At 39.7% G+C, this 16655-nt stretch overlaps 1 protein-coding gene across 3 annotated transcripts; it reads right to left on the bottom strand.

The window, feature by feature from the left end:
• Window positions 1-7342: 7342 nt before the first annotated feature.
• On the bottom strand, window positions 7343-16115 carry slc2a6 (solute carrier family 2 member 6). Of its 3 annotated transcripts, XM_064297604.1 has the most exons (12): window positions 15830-16115; window positions 15393-15523; window positions 14831-14984; window positions 14359-14565; window positions 13537-13636; window positions 12325-12536; window positions 10880-11029; window positions 10572-10680; window positions 10163-10315; window positions 8526-8573; window positions 8194-8339; window positions 7343-8000 (listed from the first exon to the last, which is right to left on the bottom strand). In XM_064297604.1, the coding sequence occupies exons 2-12, from the start codon at window positions 15437-15439 to the stop codon at window positions 7839-7841; spliced, it is 1488 nt and encodes a 495-aa protein (XP_064153674.1). In that variant the 5' UTR covers window positions 15440-15523; window positions 15830-16115; the 3' UTR covers window positions 7343-7838. The 3 variants fall into 3 exon arrangements, with proteins under 3 accessions (XP_064153674.1, XP_064153673.1, XP_064153675.1); XM_064297603.1 differs by having other exon boundaries at window positions 15393-16115; XM_064297605.1 differs by lacking the exon at window positions 8526-8573 and having other exon boundaries at window positions 15393-16113.
• Window positions 16116-16655: the final 540 nt, after the last annotated feature.

Here is a 16655-nt window from a genome sequence, read left to right as displayed (position 1 = left end):
TAAAAGGGAAATCAGATCACACTGAACCTCGTTGTGAAACAAAGGCCAAGGTTTGCCCTGTTGGTGTTATTCAGGAAAATTCAGGCAGGGAAGATATAATCCAATCCATCGCACTCATAGGGCGACATTCACGTGCGAAAGGGGTGCCACGTGACGTATGTTCAGGGGCATGCCTGAGCAGCACTCTGCCTCACTGCTCATGTTCAGCTACAGTTGTGCGGGTGAGTACTGGACGACAACTGCTGGGCAAACCGGTTTGCTAGTGGCAAAATTAAGCAACAGAAAGGCCGTATAGGGAGTCTGTTGAATTGTTTACTTCTCAACGAGTCAATGTGGGCTGAAAACATTTTAGCAGTAAGGAGAATATGTTATACTGATTGTTATGCAGACTATACACTTGTTACTTTGCTTTGGATCTCTTTGGCCTGTGTGAACGGTGAAATGGCAAGAACTGTGAGGGATATGAGCATTGTGTGGCTTTTACCCACTCCCCGCAAAATAGGGAGGGGATGTTTTCCACGCGATGCTCTGCTCTGCTGTTAGGTCTCCCTCCAGGCGACAGTCATCATTTGATGATCGCTAAGGTCATGGGACAGCGTTTTGTTGTCTGACCGGACGGAATCTAACAACAGATCTTAGGGAAAGTTTGCCAAATGTGATCATACATGTATTAACATGAATACATATTAATCAACGTATACCAAATACATATTAAATGAATGCTAAGAAACGCTAAGAGTCCTAGTGCAGGAATATAAGGATGTGTGTTAGGATTAGGCTAGGCATGGGGTGTGCCGCAAGGGCTACCCACAAGGGCTGTCGTGCAGGAGGTGGCACAAAAAGAGTGCTCCGTAGTTTCTGCATTGTTATTAAGGCTATGCACTAGCCACCTCAGTCTGCATATCGGGTCATATTCCAGCACTATGCCAGTATTATCTGCATAGTTTATTCCAATAGTTAATCATGTTAGACATGGAACTTCCAAAGTTCCAAAGGGGGGAATGTGGAAGGGAAGTGCACTTAAGCTTACAGCCATCACCACTATAATGGTTCATATCACGTTAACATTACGTATTACCTGTAGAGTTAGAGTGGTCAGACCATGGTCAAATTATAAAACAAGCAGAAACCTTCATATAATGTAAGCACGGTCTCCTATAATGTAAACTTGGCCTTTCAAACAGACCATGTCATGAGTGTTAGAACCGGCAGGGGATGAATGAGATGAGCACCTGTTACATGAAAGAAAGGGGAGGTGAACATTTATTTTTTATATAAGAAAGGAAGAGGGCTTGGAAATAATGGTTTAAAATCTGGGCAGAAAATGAGAAACAATGGTGTATGGGAAAGAGTCAAGTAAAATGATGTAAGCATGTGGGAAAGGCCAAGTTTAAGCTCCACAACAGGAGGAGCTAACAAGATAGGATAAAAGGGAGTGTTCGGCCCCAGGGGAGTTCAGTGTGTCTTGTCTGTGTCTTGTGTGTCTTGTCTGTGTTTTGTGTGTCTTGTCTGTGTTTTGTGTGTGTTTTGTTTGTCTTTGTGAGTGTCTTGTGGAATGCTTGGAGAGTGTTTGTATTGATATGCGTAGATCAGCCCGGGTTCTCGCATGTTATCTTTGAATTACCTGCAATAAATCCAGTTGCGTCAGACTCTGTGAAGTGTATATTTTTAAGATGTATTCAACAGTGCGAGGAGAACACCCAGCGCTTCTGGCCCAGGCTGGGGCCTGTTTTTCCCACAAAAGCCTCTTTGCCCAAGATGCAAAAAGTAATCCTAAACATTTATTTCAATACTGTAGTCGGAAATGGAAAGTCAAAGAGGATATCAGGTGGATCAGGAATGAAGGAGCATTGCTTTCTAAGAATAAATATGTTGCTGATACCTTAACCTCTTAGCGCAGAGCCCCTAGTGGTCGGCACGCCAGCGTGCCGAGATTACTGAACTGACATTCGGTGCTACTGCAACCAAAGCATGAGTTAAAAACAGAAACGCATTGTTTTAGTTTCATTAGTAGACGATACATGACAACTATGCCAAATACGGAGTTTTGCAGCGCCACTATTGTGGCTCTGGTTGTTCATTTAACACGCACCCCCTCCATGCAGTCTCATCTACAACTACACCCCCCACTCACTTACGCATTCACTCTGTGGTAGCAGTAAAAGACGCTGCACCTAACGAAACGCGGACAACAATTTTTCATCATTTCTTGGAAAACACTATTATTATTGAGGACTTCTGGGCATAGCTACGCCATATGTTTGCTGATAGACCTAGCTGACATCATTTTCTCGAGCAAAACAGAAGCGAATAGAATCGTATGATTGATTTACTTTCTCTGTCTTCATCTACTGAACATAGATAAGATTTCATCATTGCTATGTAAGTATTACTGCTCAAAATATTTCGGTTATACGTTATTTTTTTTAATTGAGTGTCTTTAAATAGGTTAGTGGTATTATATAACGTGAATATTTCACACTGTAATATAAGCGTTAGTAATAATGTATTTGTAAAGCATGCAACTGATGACGTGAGAGTTGGAACATTGCCAAAATGGTTAAAAATTGTTGTCATGTCGTCCCATCCCCATACAAGAAAACATACGAGAATACAGAGTATAGAAATACATACAAGAGTTAATTATTACACATTTAGGTACTTTGCACCGCATTGTGTGACAATATTCTTGCATTCTTTTTTTAATCTGATAGCAATGTTTCATTTTAAAGGGGCTCATTTATATGCTTTATAATGGACAAAAAGCATTTTATTCATTTTTGGAGAGATTTTGGATATGTTTCTGGACCCCTAGATATTTTAGACCACTGTACTGACTGAAAGCTTGTAATTCCCACTTGAAAATGATGTAACAGTGAGTTTCTTGAGTCAAAATAGTTGATTTGTAGTGAAATACGTGAATATAATGTGATTTACAGCAATGCATAATTTAGACATTTTGGATAAATTTGGTGACGCTGAGTACACTGCTTAGTTTTTGCTTCATACATCTATAGTAGATCTACATATCCACCTATTGATTTTATGAACTTGTGATCAAGAAGTTTTTGATCCAGCACATGTATGGTTTAATCAGTGTTGGGGAAGCTACTTTGAAAGCATAGCTTTGCAAGCTACCAACTACTTCACACGGGAAGAAGTTGAACTACAGCAAAGCTACCCTAGGGAGAAATCTAGTTTGGTTAACTAAAGCTACTCAGAAAAAGTAGTTCAAACTACTTCGTAAGAAAAAAAAAAAAAAAAGATCAAATTGACAATGTACATGTGATACGAAATTATAACCAAATAACATTGAGTTTATTGCAAAAAGTGCCCACTTGTTCACAGGTCATACATAAACCAAAATAAATAAATAAATACCCCACTGTTCATGGGAAAGGGCAAGGAATGTCACCTTTGGTTTTGTATACAATGTCCATCAGTCAGACACCTGCCTTCCAGAAACTAGAGTCCAGGTGGGGGTATTGCACCAAGCAGGATTACTCAGTTAGCCAGGTAACGTCTAATATAGAATATCATGACATTTATAATGGTCCATAGAATCACCCTCTATATCACTAGATCAACTTTAAATAAAATTGTATGCTGTTACAATATTAACCTTAGGTGGCAAAAGAACAGCAAGCCAACCTCAGCCTAGCCAGACCTTCATTTGAATGATTCTGGCTAAGCTATTCATAGTATTGGATTGATTGCAGACACCTTAGTCAGCAAACACAGGTGATTATAATCAAATAGTAAGTGATTATCATGAAAGACTGGTCCCATGCATTGCGCCATATTGTATGGGCGGAAAAACACATTATGAGAATAGTATGACTAGGTCAGCTAACATTAGCTAATGTTTGCTTTATGTCAGCAAACCTGACATTAGCTGGTTAGCGACATGTTCGTTTTTGATAGAATATAATTGTTGTCAGACGAATTAACGCTACAGACTTTATTTAATTCGACTAACGTTAACGTTCACTGAATTAAATCACTTGCCTGAATGTAACATTACAATGTGGCTAACTTATCTAAACTTTGCTAAATTGGCTAGCAAAGTCAATGTTAATACACTCACCTTTATATGTGTTCTTAGATTTGTGTTTGACGTCTTTGCAGTAGAGTGTATTTACTTTCGGCTTGCATAGCTCACAAGTAAAAACGTAGGTTTTGTCGGTGGAGCTAGTCAGTGTCATGTATTTGCTTAAGTATGGCCATGGTGATTCTTCCTCAGGCTGAGATTTGGGAGGTTTATCCATGATGACACTGTCGCTGTGTGAGCACTGAGCAACGCCCACACTTTTCCACATGCATTACACAAAGGTCAAGTGTGTGGTGGTGGCTGCCTGATGAATACTTTGCCTGGGCATGCCTTCACAGCGGCCAGGATGAAAGAAAAAGGGGGCGGGGCTGGTCAAAGGGTGTCAATTGCAGTAGAGAAGCAATAAAAAAAACATTCCTTTCCTTTTATGGCCCAAAATTGTTTGTAGTTTCAGTAGTTAACTACACAAAAAATGGCAAAAAAAGTAATTTAACTACTTGAATCACTATGCAAAAGTGAATGTAGTTGAACTACCAGCAAGCTACTGCAAAATGTAGTTAAACTACTAGTTTAATTACATGTAGTTCACGACTCCCCAACACCGAGTTTAACCTGCTGTATATATGCAATCTCTCAGTATTTCATTGCAAACTAAAAAAGGGCAAATTCATTTTTGATTTTTTGTCTAGACAATTGCATTTGTGGCACTTTATTTCTTCCAAAATCTGCGTTAGTATTGTAAATTGTACAAATGTCTTGCCTCATTTAAGCCATTTTTCAAGTCTCTGTGATGTTCACATCTGGAGTTATAAAGCTTTAAATAGGGTACCCCCGAAATGGGCAAGGATTGGCAAGATTTGGCATGTGCGCTAAGGGGTTAACATTGGGTGGGGGGGGGTTTTCAAGTTCTTTTTGCAACCAGGTGTTGCAGTTCATGCAGTAGCCACTGGGGTAAATGGCTTCACTCAGAGGCGAGTTGTTGCCCCTTGGTATTTATTCGATATTTAGTCCCAGATATTGACTGTAGAATTACATGGTATCATTTTTTTAAACTGTCTGGTTTATTTTGTTATTCAGTGAGCAGCGTTTTCACCGCTGTATTGGCATATTTTAGGGCTATTGTCGGGTTTATCTTGTTGCTATGACGGAATATGATTTTTTAGTGGTGAAAGAATATTTTTATGAGTGCCCAGATAGACAATATTGTCCATTATGTCATGGGTGGGGGGGTGTAGTTGCAGATGAGACTGCAGGGAGGGGGTGCGTGTTAAATGAACAACCAGAGCGACAATGGTGGCGCGTCGAAATTCCGTATATAACAAAGCGTTTCTGTTTTTAACTCATACTTTGGTTGCAGTAGCACTGAATGTCTGAGTTCAGTAATCTCGGCACGCCGGCGTGCCGACCACTAGGGGTTTTGCTAAGACGTTAAAATACCAACTTCTGGTTATGCCATGTCCAATTCCGGTTTAAGCCCCGCCCATTCTGAGTACGGATACGGATACAGATAATTTTGTTGGATGAACAAATACAGATACAGATGGTGTACTCGCTCATCCCTATTATCTAGTTAACTTGCTAATGATAATAGTTAAGAAAAAACAATCAAGCAAATGTTTGAGTGTTGGATCTGAATAAAGGCCCTTTCATTTGCTAGTCACTAGTTAAAACTAGCTTCTGTTTGTGTTCGGGGAGACAGCCGAGAAGACACTTCACCAATCCTGCTAGGCAGGAACTGCAAGTGGGATGGCTAGCTGCATTAGCCCTGCTTGCTACCTAATTTTCTTAATCACAGGAGTGTTAGAATTGGTTAAAATGACGTTGCATTAGCTTTTATGAAGCTTAACCTGTGTGTTTTGTGTTTTTGCTTTCATTCCCATAAAGGATTTGTACTTATTCAATAAATTTGTGGATGCATTGTTTATTTATTTGCACCTATGTTGGAAATGGATGTGCCTGAAGTGACTAGTACATCAATAGCTATAACACTAGGGTTGCCATCTATAATTTTAACATGCAGATCGATATTTGTAGTGCTGCTGCTTTTGCCTCAATGCCTGGGCAACCAATGACCGCGAGTGATCACGCCCTGCTCGTGTTGATTGACAGGAGGTCTTTCCATTTTGAAAAGTCTCATCATGAAATGAAACCGTTAGTTCGGAAATAAAAATGCCATTTGGAAAAATGTCATTATGAAATAAAAGCCATTTGGAAATACATGTTATTATGAAATAAAATATAATCACGTTATTGTGAAAAGGACAACCATGAGGTGACAATTATTTAATTATTTCAAAATAAAATGATTTATTTAATTATTGACCAATTTAATTCTTTATTTAGATATTAAATAAAATATGGAATTATATTAATAATTTCATTTTGGCACATTTATTCCTCCATAGCAGCCCACCCGGTCTGTACAATTATAGACGAAACATTGAATATGGAAAACAAAGTGCAATTCTTTTGTATCTGACAAGCAAAGGAAACCTACCTCTTGAATTACAAATAAACAACAGACTATTTTCTCCTTTTGGTTGACAGGACATAATCGCAGCTGACCATCGGTTGTTTTCAAACTATAGGCCAATGGCTGATTGCAGTATTATCAGCCGATAATGTTTAGACTTGCAATATTGCAAGTTATACATAAGGTTGTTACAAGTTCTACTCAAACTTACGTTATACTGGTGCATCAAGCTGCAGGACTTCATTCAAGGTTAACTGGCTCAATCGCGACCTGCCATCATCTTCGTTGGCTGCGCCGCCTGTCAATCACCATCCACCAAGTCCCACCAATCCCCGCCCTCCGTGTCAATTCTGGATCAACCAATCAGAACTCGCCACCTCTGCTATATAAGCCTTGACTGTTTGCCAGGATGGATGTCTGACTTTTTGCTCTGTGTTAGTATTTGACTCTGTATGTTAATCACTCATTTGAACTTGTCTTGTTTTTGTGTACACTTCCAAGGCTTGGGACAGGTAAGACTGGGGGCTCCTGTACATATGCCCGTAGGGTATGTTATGTATAGATCCACTAGTCCTTAGGGGTGATTGCCAACCAATTGTTTTCAGTCTGCTAGTTAGAGTAGATAGGCTTTTTGTTTGTGTACTTGATACACTGGATTAAATTACACTCTGGTTTAGCTAGCTTGTTTTTCTGTTCTTTTGGCAACACCCAGCGTCCTTTGACGCTGGTAGTGTGTGTCTGGGTTGTTGTATGTCCTGTAGTAGTTTGTTGCACCTTTTGTTTTGTTCGCACAGTAAAACACTCATGCATTGAGTTGCTGCTTTTGTCTGTGTTTGATTTATTGTTGTTACCGTCATTTATACAGCATTAACATCTCCCGGCATTCTTAACATCCAGTTACAGACCCCATGCACCCCTAGACCCATGGGGTAATAACAAGGCTCAATCACCATTGTGTTACCTAATTCGGTGATAGATAGTGACATTTATTTTAATGAAAATCTTATTACTTTGAAGTGGCTTTGTGGTACATACAACTGGTTATTGTAATGTAGGTGGATTTTGTGTCATAACAATCTGATATTTATTCATGTATCTATTTTAATTAACTGGAAATACAATTAATGTAAATGTTTTCCCAAAAAAAACTTTTCATCAACCAAAGATGCATGTGGGACAAACATTCAATACATCATACAGCATTTCTAGTTGTTGTATCTTCAGGTTCCCAAGAGAGAACACATTAATGCCATCCGTCACAGCAGCAAAAAGCTTGGGATGTAAATGGGTGTTCTATATTTTCTGGACTAGCTGTCAGATGTCCCTAATGGTGAAGGCGCGACCAGTGCGGAAATAGTTCTCTATCTCCTCCAGGGAGCGTCCACGTGTCTCAGGTACACACACAGCTGTGAACATGATGTTGACCACACAGACCACAGAGAAGAACAGAAAGGGAACAAACAGTCCCCATGCTTCCTGTGGGGTAGAGAACAAATATGTACAACATATCTGGAACAACACCCACCCACAATACCCACTGTTCCTGAGACAATGTTTGCAGCCTTTGTTGTGAACCAGCCTTCAGAATCAGTACTTTTTGGATTTACAGGCTTGGTTAAGGTGTTTGGCTGGTAAGTAGATAGACAGACAGACAGACAGACAGACTCACCACCACATGCATAAAGACCTGAGTCAGTACAAAGGCAGTGAGCCAGCTGACACCAACACACAGACCAGAGGCCACACCCCTGGCCCCCAGTGGCAAGACCTCTGACATCAGCAGCCAAGTGATTGGGCCCCATCCCATGGCATAGCCTGGAGAGAGAAGGGAGTAGAACTGAATACAAACTAGCAGAAAGTTTGTTTCATTCCAATATAATGGTGTGGGCTATTTGATCAGGCAGATTATATACTGTAAGCAGGCTGCTATGTAACTGACTTGAGACTGTGACTTGCTGCCCTTGTTAGTAGTAAAGAACATGACATCTCTGTATACATTACATGCATCAGTGGCTCCATGCTTCACCCATACCATTCTAGGTTGGTCACCTGTACAGACGGGTGACAAATGAAAGGGAAAAACCAACATAGTGTCTTCGTAAGATGTTGGGCCACCACAAACTGCCAGAACAGCTTCAATGCGCCTTGGCATAGATTCTCTGCAACTCTATTGGAGGGATGGAACACCATTCTTCCGAAAGATTTTCCATACACGTTGGTCGAAAATGTCCTGTAGGTACTCCATTGGGTTGAGATCTGGTGACTGCAAAGTCCATAGCATATGATTCACATAATTTACATACTCATCAAACCATTCAATGACCCCTTGTGTCTTGTGGTTGGGGGCACTGTCATTCTGGAATAGGCCACTCCCATCAGGGTAGTTTCATCATAGGATAAAGGTTATCACTCAGAATAACTTTGTATTTATTTTCAGAGGCCCTTCCCTCTTAGGGGACAAGTGGACCCAAACCATGCCATGAAAATGACCCCCACAGCATAAAAGCCACCAGATCCCCTCACTGTAGGGGTCAAGCATTCAGGCCTGTACCGTTGTCTAGGTGTATGCCACACATGCACTTGCCCACTTGTTGAGAATATGGTGACTCATCTCACCATTTCGCATCTGTGCAGACCAGTGCTTATGGTCTTTGCACTACTGAACTCTTAAATGTGTATAGATCAAAAGCACTTGTAATGAGGGGTTTATGCACTGCAACCCTACTATAATATCCCTCTCTATGTAGTTGTTGACGAACTGTGCTTGCTGACACAGTCTGATCACCTGCATTGACATTCTCAGTCTCCTGAGGTAGAGCTGCTCTTCTGTTTTGCCTTACATATTGCACTAATACACGAGCATCACTAACCTCTAATACACCCACAATTTCCGACCCTATTTACTGCTGTCTTTCCCATAGATCTAAATGCAGGTGTCACTTTAGTCACTGTTTCTATTGAAACACCAGCCAGTTAAGCACTCTTTGTGACTGAAGCTCCTGCTATCCGTGGCAGAATAATGAACCCTCTTTCAGTCACTTAGATCTTTTCTTCATGCCCGAAATAACCTGAAACCCTATTACTCTGGCTTGTAAATACAATCCTCAGGCAATCGCAATTGTCCTGTCCTCCCATACACTCAGTTAACGTGCCATTTCCTTATCAGCAAACCTAGTAATGAGAAGCTCCCAGAAGGTTCTACATACCAGAAGCCATTAGCTTCCATTAGAAACAATTTCCCTCGTCAAACTGAAGAAAAAAAACTTTTTGAAGGTTGTTCTTTAAATTATTTGTTGATGGCTAAATGGAGTTAAGGAATTAGACTATCATAATAAAAACCACAAATTGAAAGAAAGTACAATAAAATTTTATGCTGATTGCCCAATTCCTAAATAAACAGATTTACATCAAACCACCCCAATAATTTTTTTAATTTCCTTATTTTCATCATTTTCATGAAATGTTCTTGTTTGACTGAAAACCAATGCCTTATGGGGTTGAGGTCCATCCCTGATGTTCCTTCAGTTTTTGCTTTCCTAGTATGTATCTCATCACATCCTCTGAACACATGCTTCAATTGTTGCAGTTAATATATTCTGTCATGCATTATTTTTAATGGGGTTTATCAACAAACTTACCAAATATAATGATCATGGTGCTGATCAACGGGATGAGGCTAGAGGGGTCAAAGGGTGTGGTCTGTAAGGGGAGGGTGGTGACATTGAGGGCAGGGCATGGCGTGGTGTGAGAGTATATGCTCATGCTAAGGGTGGAAAGGAACATCAGGAATCCTGGTGGGAGAAAGGAAGGAGTCGGAGTAAATGATTGGTTCATCAGACATTCACTGTTGTTTCATTAGACAGTCAGTCACTAAGCCTATGAGTCAGGCAGCCCGTGAATGAGTAAATCAGTCAGTTCGCAGCTGCTGGTCAGCCTATGCCTTCTTTGTACAGATTAAGATTAGGAGTTTCCAGACCTGACCTGTCAGGTCTGCAAACTGTTAATCATCCTGCCTACAGCCCTAGGTGTCAATCATTCTGCTCCCACCTGATGAGAAGAGGAGGGCCTTCCTGCCAGCCTTGTCCATTAAACTGGCCGCGATCACAATAGACAGCAGCCGTACCGAGCCCACCAGGGCTGCATCATACTTTGGCTCCTAAGTAAACACACCTAATGCATTAGCACAAAGAGAATTTACACCACAGTTTACAGCTAGCTACCCTAGTAAAAGGATTGAAACCTACACTTATGTACCTAGACACAGATTGTATGCACAAATGTGTATTTCAAACCAGTTTCTTCTAAAATGTGACCCTAGAAAAACAATGTGCATGTAGCTGGAAAATGTGACGTACCAGTGAGACTCTGGTCAGGTGAAAGATGGGCTCCAAGTACACAAGGATGGGAGTTATTCCAGTCATCTGCTGCAGGAACCGCATCACCACGGCAATCTGGATTGGCTTATAGTAGAATGGTGTGGCCAGCTCCGCCCATCTTATCTTTCTCTAGAAAACAACATTTGAATCCCACATCATTTTGTTTACTTATTAATTTATACAGGACAGGCAGGAATAGGCTTGATATGGACAAGTATATTCACTCCCTTCCTAGATACTCCATTAGCCTTTCATAAAATAACCAGCACATCATGCCTCTGCATACAATACATATCAATACAGTACAGACAAAAAATACAGTAAGTATGTGTATGTATACTGTGTATGTATATATATATATATATATATATATATATATGTGTGTGTGTGTGTAAACAGCATACATATACTATTGTACATGAGTATGTGTTACAAGGATTGTCAGTCAGTGGATTTTACAATGAACTTTGGAGCGAAGACTCAAACTTGTGTAATCCAAGTGGGGTGTTTTATTAGCAAAAGTGCCCCCAACTATTATACATACATTTACACATATATACAAAACAAAACAATCAGCACATCAATTATACTCATTCAAGTACACTCAACCTACTGCCAGCCACTACTGAGAGCAAAATGACCTGCTTATATACACTACACATTATCTATATACAGACTATACCATTTCCATGCAGTATTCAATTTTCTCAGAGGAAATGGCAGTATATATTTTTACATACAGAAATCATATATTATCCGTTGCTACTTTATATCTAATAATCACATATCTAATTGGGTATGAGAAAATATTACGAATGCACTTTATGGACTCCCCGTCTAAAATAGCCAATTCTTCTTGTTCAGCGCTTCAAATAAAATTGCACAGAATCGTGACAGTCGGATTACGTCATTCCAGTTTGAAAATGAAACAAACGGAGTAAACCACGGTTAGTAGCAACTCCTAAAATTGCGTTTATTGAACATGGAATGCTAAAATAATTCAATTTAATGTTTGAAACCAGATGTGTATGTTTAAGTGATTTGCAGATGTACAGTAGCGAATGTGTTTGAGTTGACAAACTAGCAAGCATGAATGGTGTGCACTACATTTATGAAAGTGGCATACTAGCGCCAAACAACCGCTACCATAAGCAGTTAAAACACAAACGTTTTTAAAAATAGTGTCCTAGCAGGTACGGAGGGTTCACTCCGTTACAGTATGTCCTGTATATTATACAAAATTAGAGGACAGAGGAGCTAGGAGCTTTTCTATTACATAATATGAAAATCTGGAATTTCTGCAGCACAACTACCACATATTCAGTATATACAATCACAGCTACAAAAAAAAAAAAAAAAACTCTCTTGAGGAGACACACACACACACAAACACAAACAGACACACTGTGATTTTGCAGTGTAACCTGTGAAGCGATGCTCCTTTGGATTTTGTTGAACTCAGCAGTGATGTCAGAGCTTGGGCCCCGGAGCCAGCCTAATGCTTGGTGGGCATCAGCATCTCTCCCTTGGGCAATGAGATACCGCGGTGACTTTGGCATGAAGCAAAGCAGCACCAGCATGATGAGACTGGGAACCTCTCCAGCGACTGCTAGCCATCGCCATGGCAACACCAGACCTTCCCAGAAACACAGAAAATCAACAGGCCTAATGGCCAACCTAACAGTGACTGTCACGAGGCTTAATGCTGTAACTATAACTGGGAAGATTCTAAAGTTAATAATAATCATATGAGGATAAGAACACATAATAATGGTCATTCAGCCCATCTTAAGCTTCCCACTTTGCTACAAACTAGAAAGTATTTTATCTTGCATAAAGCCTGGACTTGAACACCCAAGGGTCACTGTCTCTACTACAAGACTAAGCAAGCTGTTACAAAACTCTTTGTGTATATGAATACTTCCTGATATTCATGAGGAAGTTATCTTTGGCTAATTTCCTCATATTACTCAATCTCATTCAAATCCCATCAAAGTCTCCTTTTACTAAGCCAGATGATATCAACTATCTTGACAATCTTATCTCATTACTAATAATGCACATCTGTACAATGCAATGTACCCTTCTTTGAACTTTCCACAGAGCTGAACACAGTACTTTAAGGAAGATATAGAAGTTTCAAAAAAACGTTTTTTAAGGCTACTAAATTGGTTTCTACGAGATGCTATTACTAAAACATGAACCGTAAAGCATGTCAAGCAAGTCTGTGTCTTACAACGAGACCAAGATACTGTTTTTTTAACATTTTAAGTTGTCAAACTAGATCTTGAAAATAGAGGTGGGTGGGGCAAAAGTGAAGTGAAAATGGACACTCTACCCCTAATTTTCATAATGATGGTAAGTGTTTTGGTCTCAAAACATACCAATGGTCATTGCTCCAATGTTACATTAACAATGTTTGTAGGTTTTGATTGACGCATGCCTTCTTGGCCAGGCCAGTGTTGTAAATAAGAATTTGTTCTCAATCGCTTTTACCCAGTTAAATAAAGGTTAAGTAAATAAATGAATAAAATAAGGGTGTCAAATATCAGAAAGATCTGAGAGGCCAAGGTTAAAAAGGCTACATTTTCCTGGCGAATTACCCACAAATCATTTTGGTTATGCAAGGATCTTACCAAGAGCATAGAGAGCAAGGGATCCACACACAGCAGTGATCTGGGGACAGGATCCCAGGATTCCCCTGACTGCTGGATGGGAGATCTCTGACACATATACCTTGGACAGGTGAGACAGGTAAAATAAAATTTTTAGCATCCAAGCATGGTAATGAATGAACTGTAATCCACCCGATTTATTCTCAGTTAGGTTTCAAAATGTATTTGCCAGACCTTAAATTTCCCTTATGGTTGGAACTCAGTGTTTGTGATGATAAACATACTGGTCACACACAGGTTGGCAAATTTTTAATCAGCCCTTAAAATCAGACCTTTTCTGTATCATTTTTGCTTGCATTTTTGAAGACAGAGTTGTGTTTCACCATGGTTCCTGCCACTATTTCAATAAAAAGAAAATAATATATTAGATAAATGTTAAACATCATTTTAATTAGGCAGTCCAGCATCTTTTAAATGTGACAAAGGTCTTATGAAGGTCTTTTCTTAGCACTTTTGCTGAAGTAGGCTACTGCTAACTTCACATTTTCAGTATTGAAATCTACATTTGAAGATTCATTCAGAAAAACTTTAGGGATAAACTGCACCCAGCGTATAATTTTTGTATATTTTTTCATTTCAAGCTATAAAATAAATCATACAAAAACTTCTATCAAAGTATGTTGCGTTTAAATGATACGATCAGAATGCTTTGTTAGCAGTTTTGTCCTGCCTGGCTGAGTCATTCCATTCACTGGGTGATGCTAGAGCCAATTGTACAACACCTGCAGGCATGCCAGCCACAATTGGATGCACTGTTGCTCTGACTGGATTAGCGTGACTCACAGGAATGGAGGCAGCAGTCATGCCTCCCGCAATCCCAGTCAGGAATCGGCCCAGGTGCAGCATCCACACCACCTGAGCCCCGCCTATCAGCAGATACCCCGCAGTGGAAGGCACAGCAGACAGCATGATGCTGAGCTTCCTGCCGAGCCTGTCGTTCAGCAACATGGTCCCCAGGCCCCCCGCCACAGCGCCCAGCGTGAAGATTGACTGACCAGGGGAGAGAGAGTGGGAAATGGAGATGGATATAAAATAAGAGAGCAGGAAGAGAAAAGAAACAAAATAATTCATTTGAAGCAAAAACCAAAAACAAAACTCAAAACCAGTTTTAAGATTATCTTTCACGATATGACAATAGCCCTGCTTACATTGAATCCACAGTACTTACAAAACAATGTTCATGAAGTACTCAGTCTCATGACGTTTAGTAAAAACTGCTAGGGAAGTGAGTGTCATAATTGTTTGCTTTTCTTACCCCAAACCAAGCCACCTGATGTGTGTTCATCCTCAGACTGGGGTTATCAATGACTTGAAGCTGGGGTATCACTGGGGAAGGGTACACCATAGAAAATCCAAAATTGAAGTTCCCTAGAACAGCGGAAAATACTGCCAGGAACAGCCTGGTGTTGCTGGGAAGAGAAAAAACCCAAAGTGTAAATCCCTCTTTACCACCAGTCAATTCTGTTCAAAAATGCAAGCACACAGACTTTTGGGTAATACTATGTGTTTCCACAGAACATCAAAGTAATACTTCAAATGTTAAAAGGATAAAATGGTTTTAAATGCCGCAGTCAAGCACAGTAAGCTAGAAATGGCACACCGAAACGGTATGTCTGCATTAAACCGTACGAGTTCTGTTCTATTAAACCGTACGCCTGTATGTGTTCCGTCTCGACTCACAATTCAAACATCTATCGAGCTCTTTGTGAGACTATCAGAAACATTTCCAGCTCTTCCATTGTTTCTCCATTTACACAAACTATCTCTCTCTCTTAAAAAATATTTGAATACTTTGCCAATAACTTTATCGCCATTACCTTGTGGTTCCTGAACCGCTGTTACGAAGTGGCTTTGTCTCGTCCATTCTGCTACCTGATTAGCTCGTGTTGGAAGCGGCCTCTTGAATAAAACGAAACGCAGTGTGCTCCAGATAATACAGAACACGAAACTGAAAGCGCACAGAAAAATGTTTTATTTCGAAAATCGGGATTTTTTTATCTTTGGCCCACAAAATACGGAACCATGAACCGTGAAATTGTAAAGAAACAAAAAATGTTTCGGTTACATTTCATTTCTTTCACCCTGAATGCTGTCGCCACTTTTCCATGAATTTGCCAAGTGGAAAGTTGAAAAAGTACAATGATCTATAATTTTTATTATTGTCGTATATTTCGAAAAATCGGATTGAAAAAAAACCCATTGAAAAGTTAAAGCAGACTTTTCGGTCTAATTTGGGGAAGTGAGCAATCCTTACCCAAGTGACTATGGTATGACATCATTGAGAAGGTGGAAAGCCCAGGGACCAGGGATTGCCATTCTCAGTAAAGCTCATAAACTCCAGAGGTTACCAAAAAGCAAATTTCCACATTGAAGTCCATTCGGAACTACGAATTTACTCTGGCCAAACTAAATAATTTTGGACAGAACTTTTTAGCTCTAAAATGTCTTCACACTGAACTAAAAAGTCTCCAGCCACCGATTTTGTTTGAGTCCAACAGAAGAAGATCTAAGATTTTTTCATTCCAATTTGGTCCGCATGGTTTTACGTCACAGCGCGCGTACTTGCTTAGACGAGCACGGAGCATTATGGGGCTGTTGACTTATCGATGTAGAAAAGAGTTAAATTCAGAGTTGCTTGCACAGAACCGACGTATCAGAATACGCGGACTATTAAACCATGACCTAGGATTAGGGAGACCGGGGCTGGTTGTCACAATTTTTACTTTCAATAAAATTCCCGAGCAACACTGTGCTGTATTAATTCAGTGAAATCATCAACTTACTGCATTCCAAAATATTTTTACTCGTCAAAACAGACAAACATTTCAATCAATATACTGTAAAACATTTCAATCAATATAAAAACGTCTGATTTCATTTCACATGTAAAACATTGCAATTAATTAAACATTTCAATCAATATAAAACATCTGCTTTCATTTCAAACAATATAAAACATTTCAATCAATATAAAACATCTGATTTCATTTGAATCAATTGAATAAAATTTATAAAAATGTATGATTTCATGCCAACATTCATAAAAGCTATGTAAAACTTTAACCTTTACAGTAAGATTC

The sequence above is a fragment of the Anguilla rostrata genome, chromosome 10 (genome assembly GCF_018555375.3).
Source record: "Anguilla rostrata isolate EN2019 chromosome 10, ASM1855537v3, whole genome shotgun sequence".
Classification (NCBI taxonomy): domain Eukaryota; kingdom Metazoa; phylum Chordata; class Actinopteri; order Anguilliformes; family Anguillidae; genus Anguilla; species Anguilla rostrata.
The sequence above is the reverse complement of the archived record's forward strand: the minus strand, read 5'-3'. Positions and strand labels throughout refer to the sequence as shown.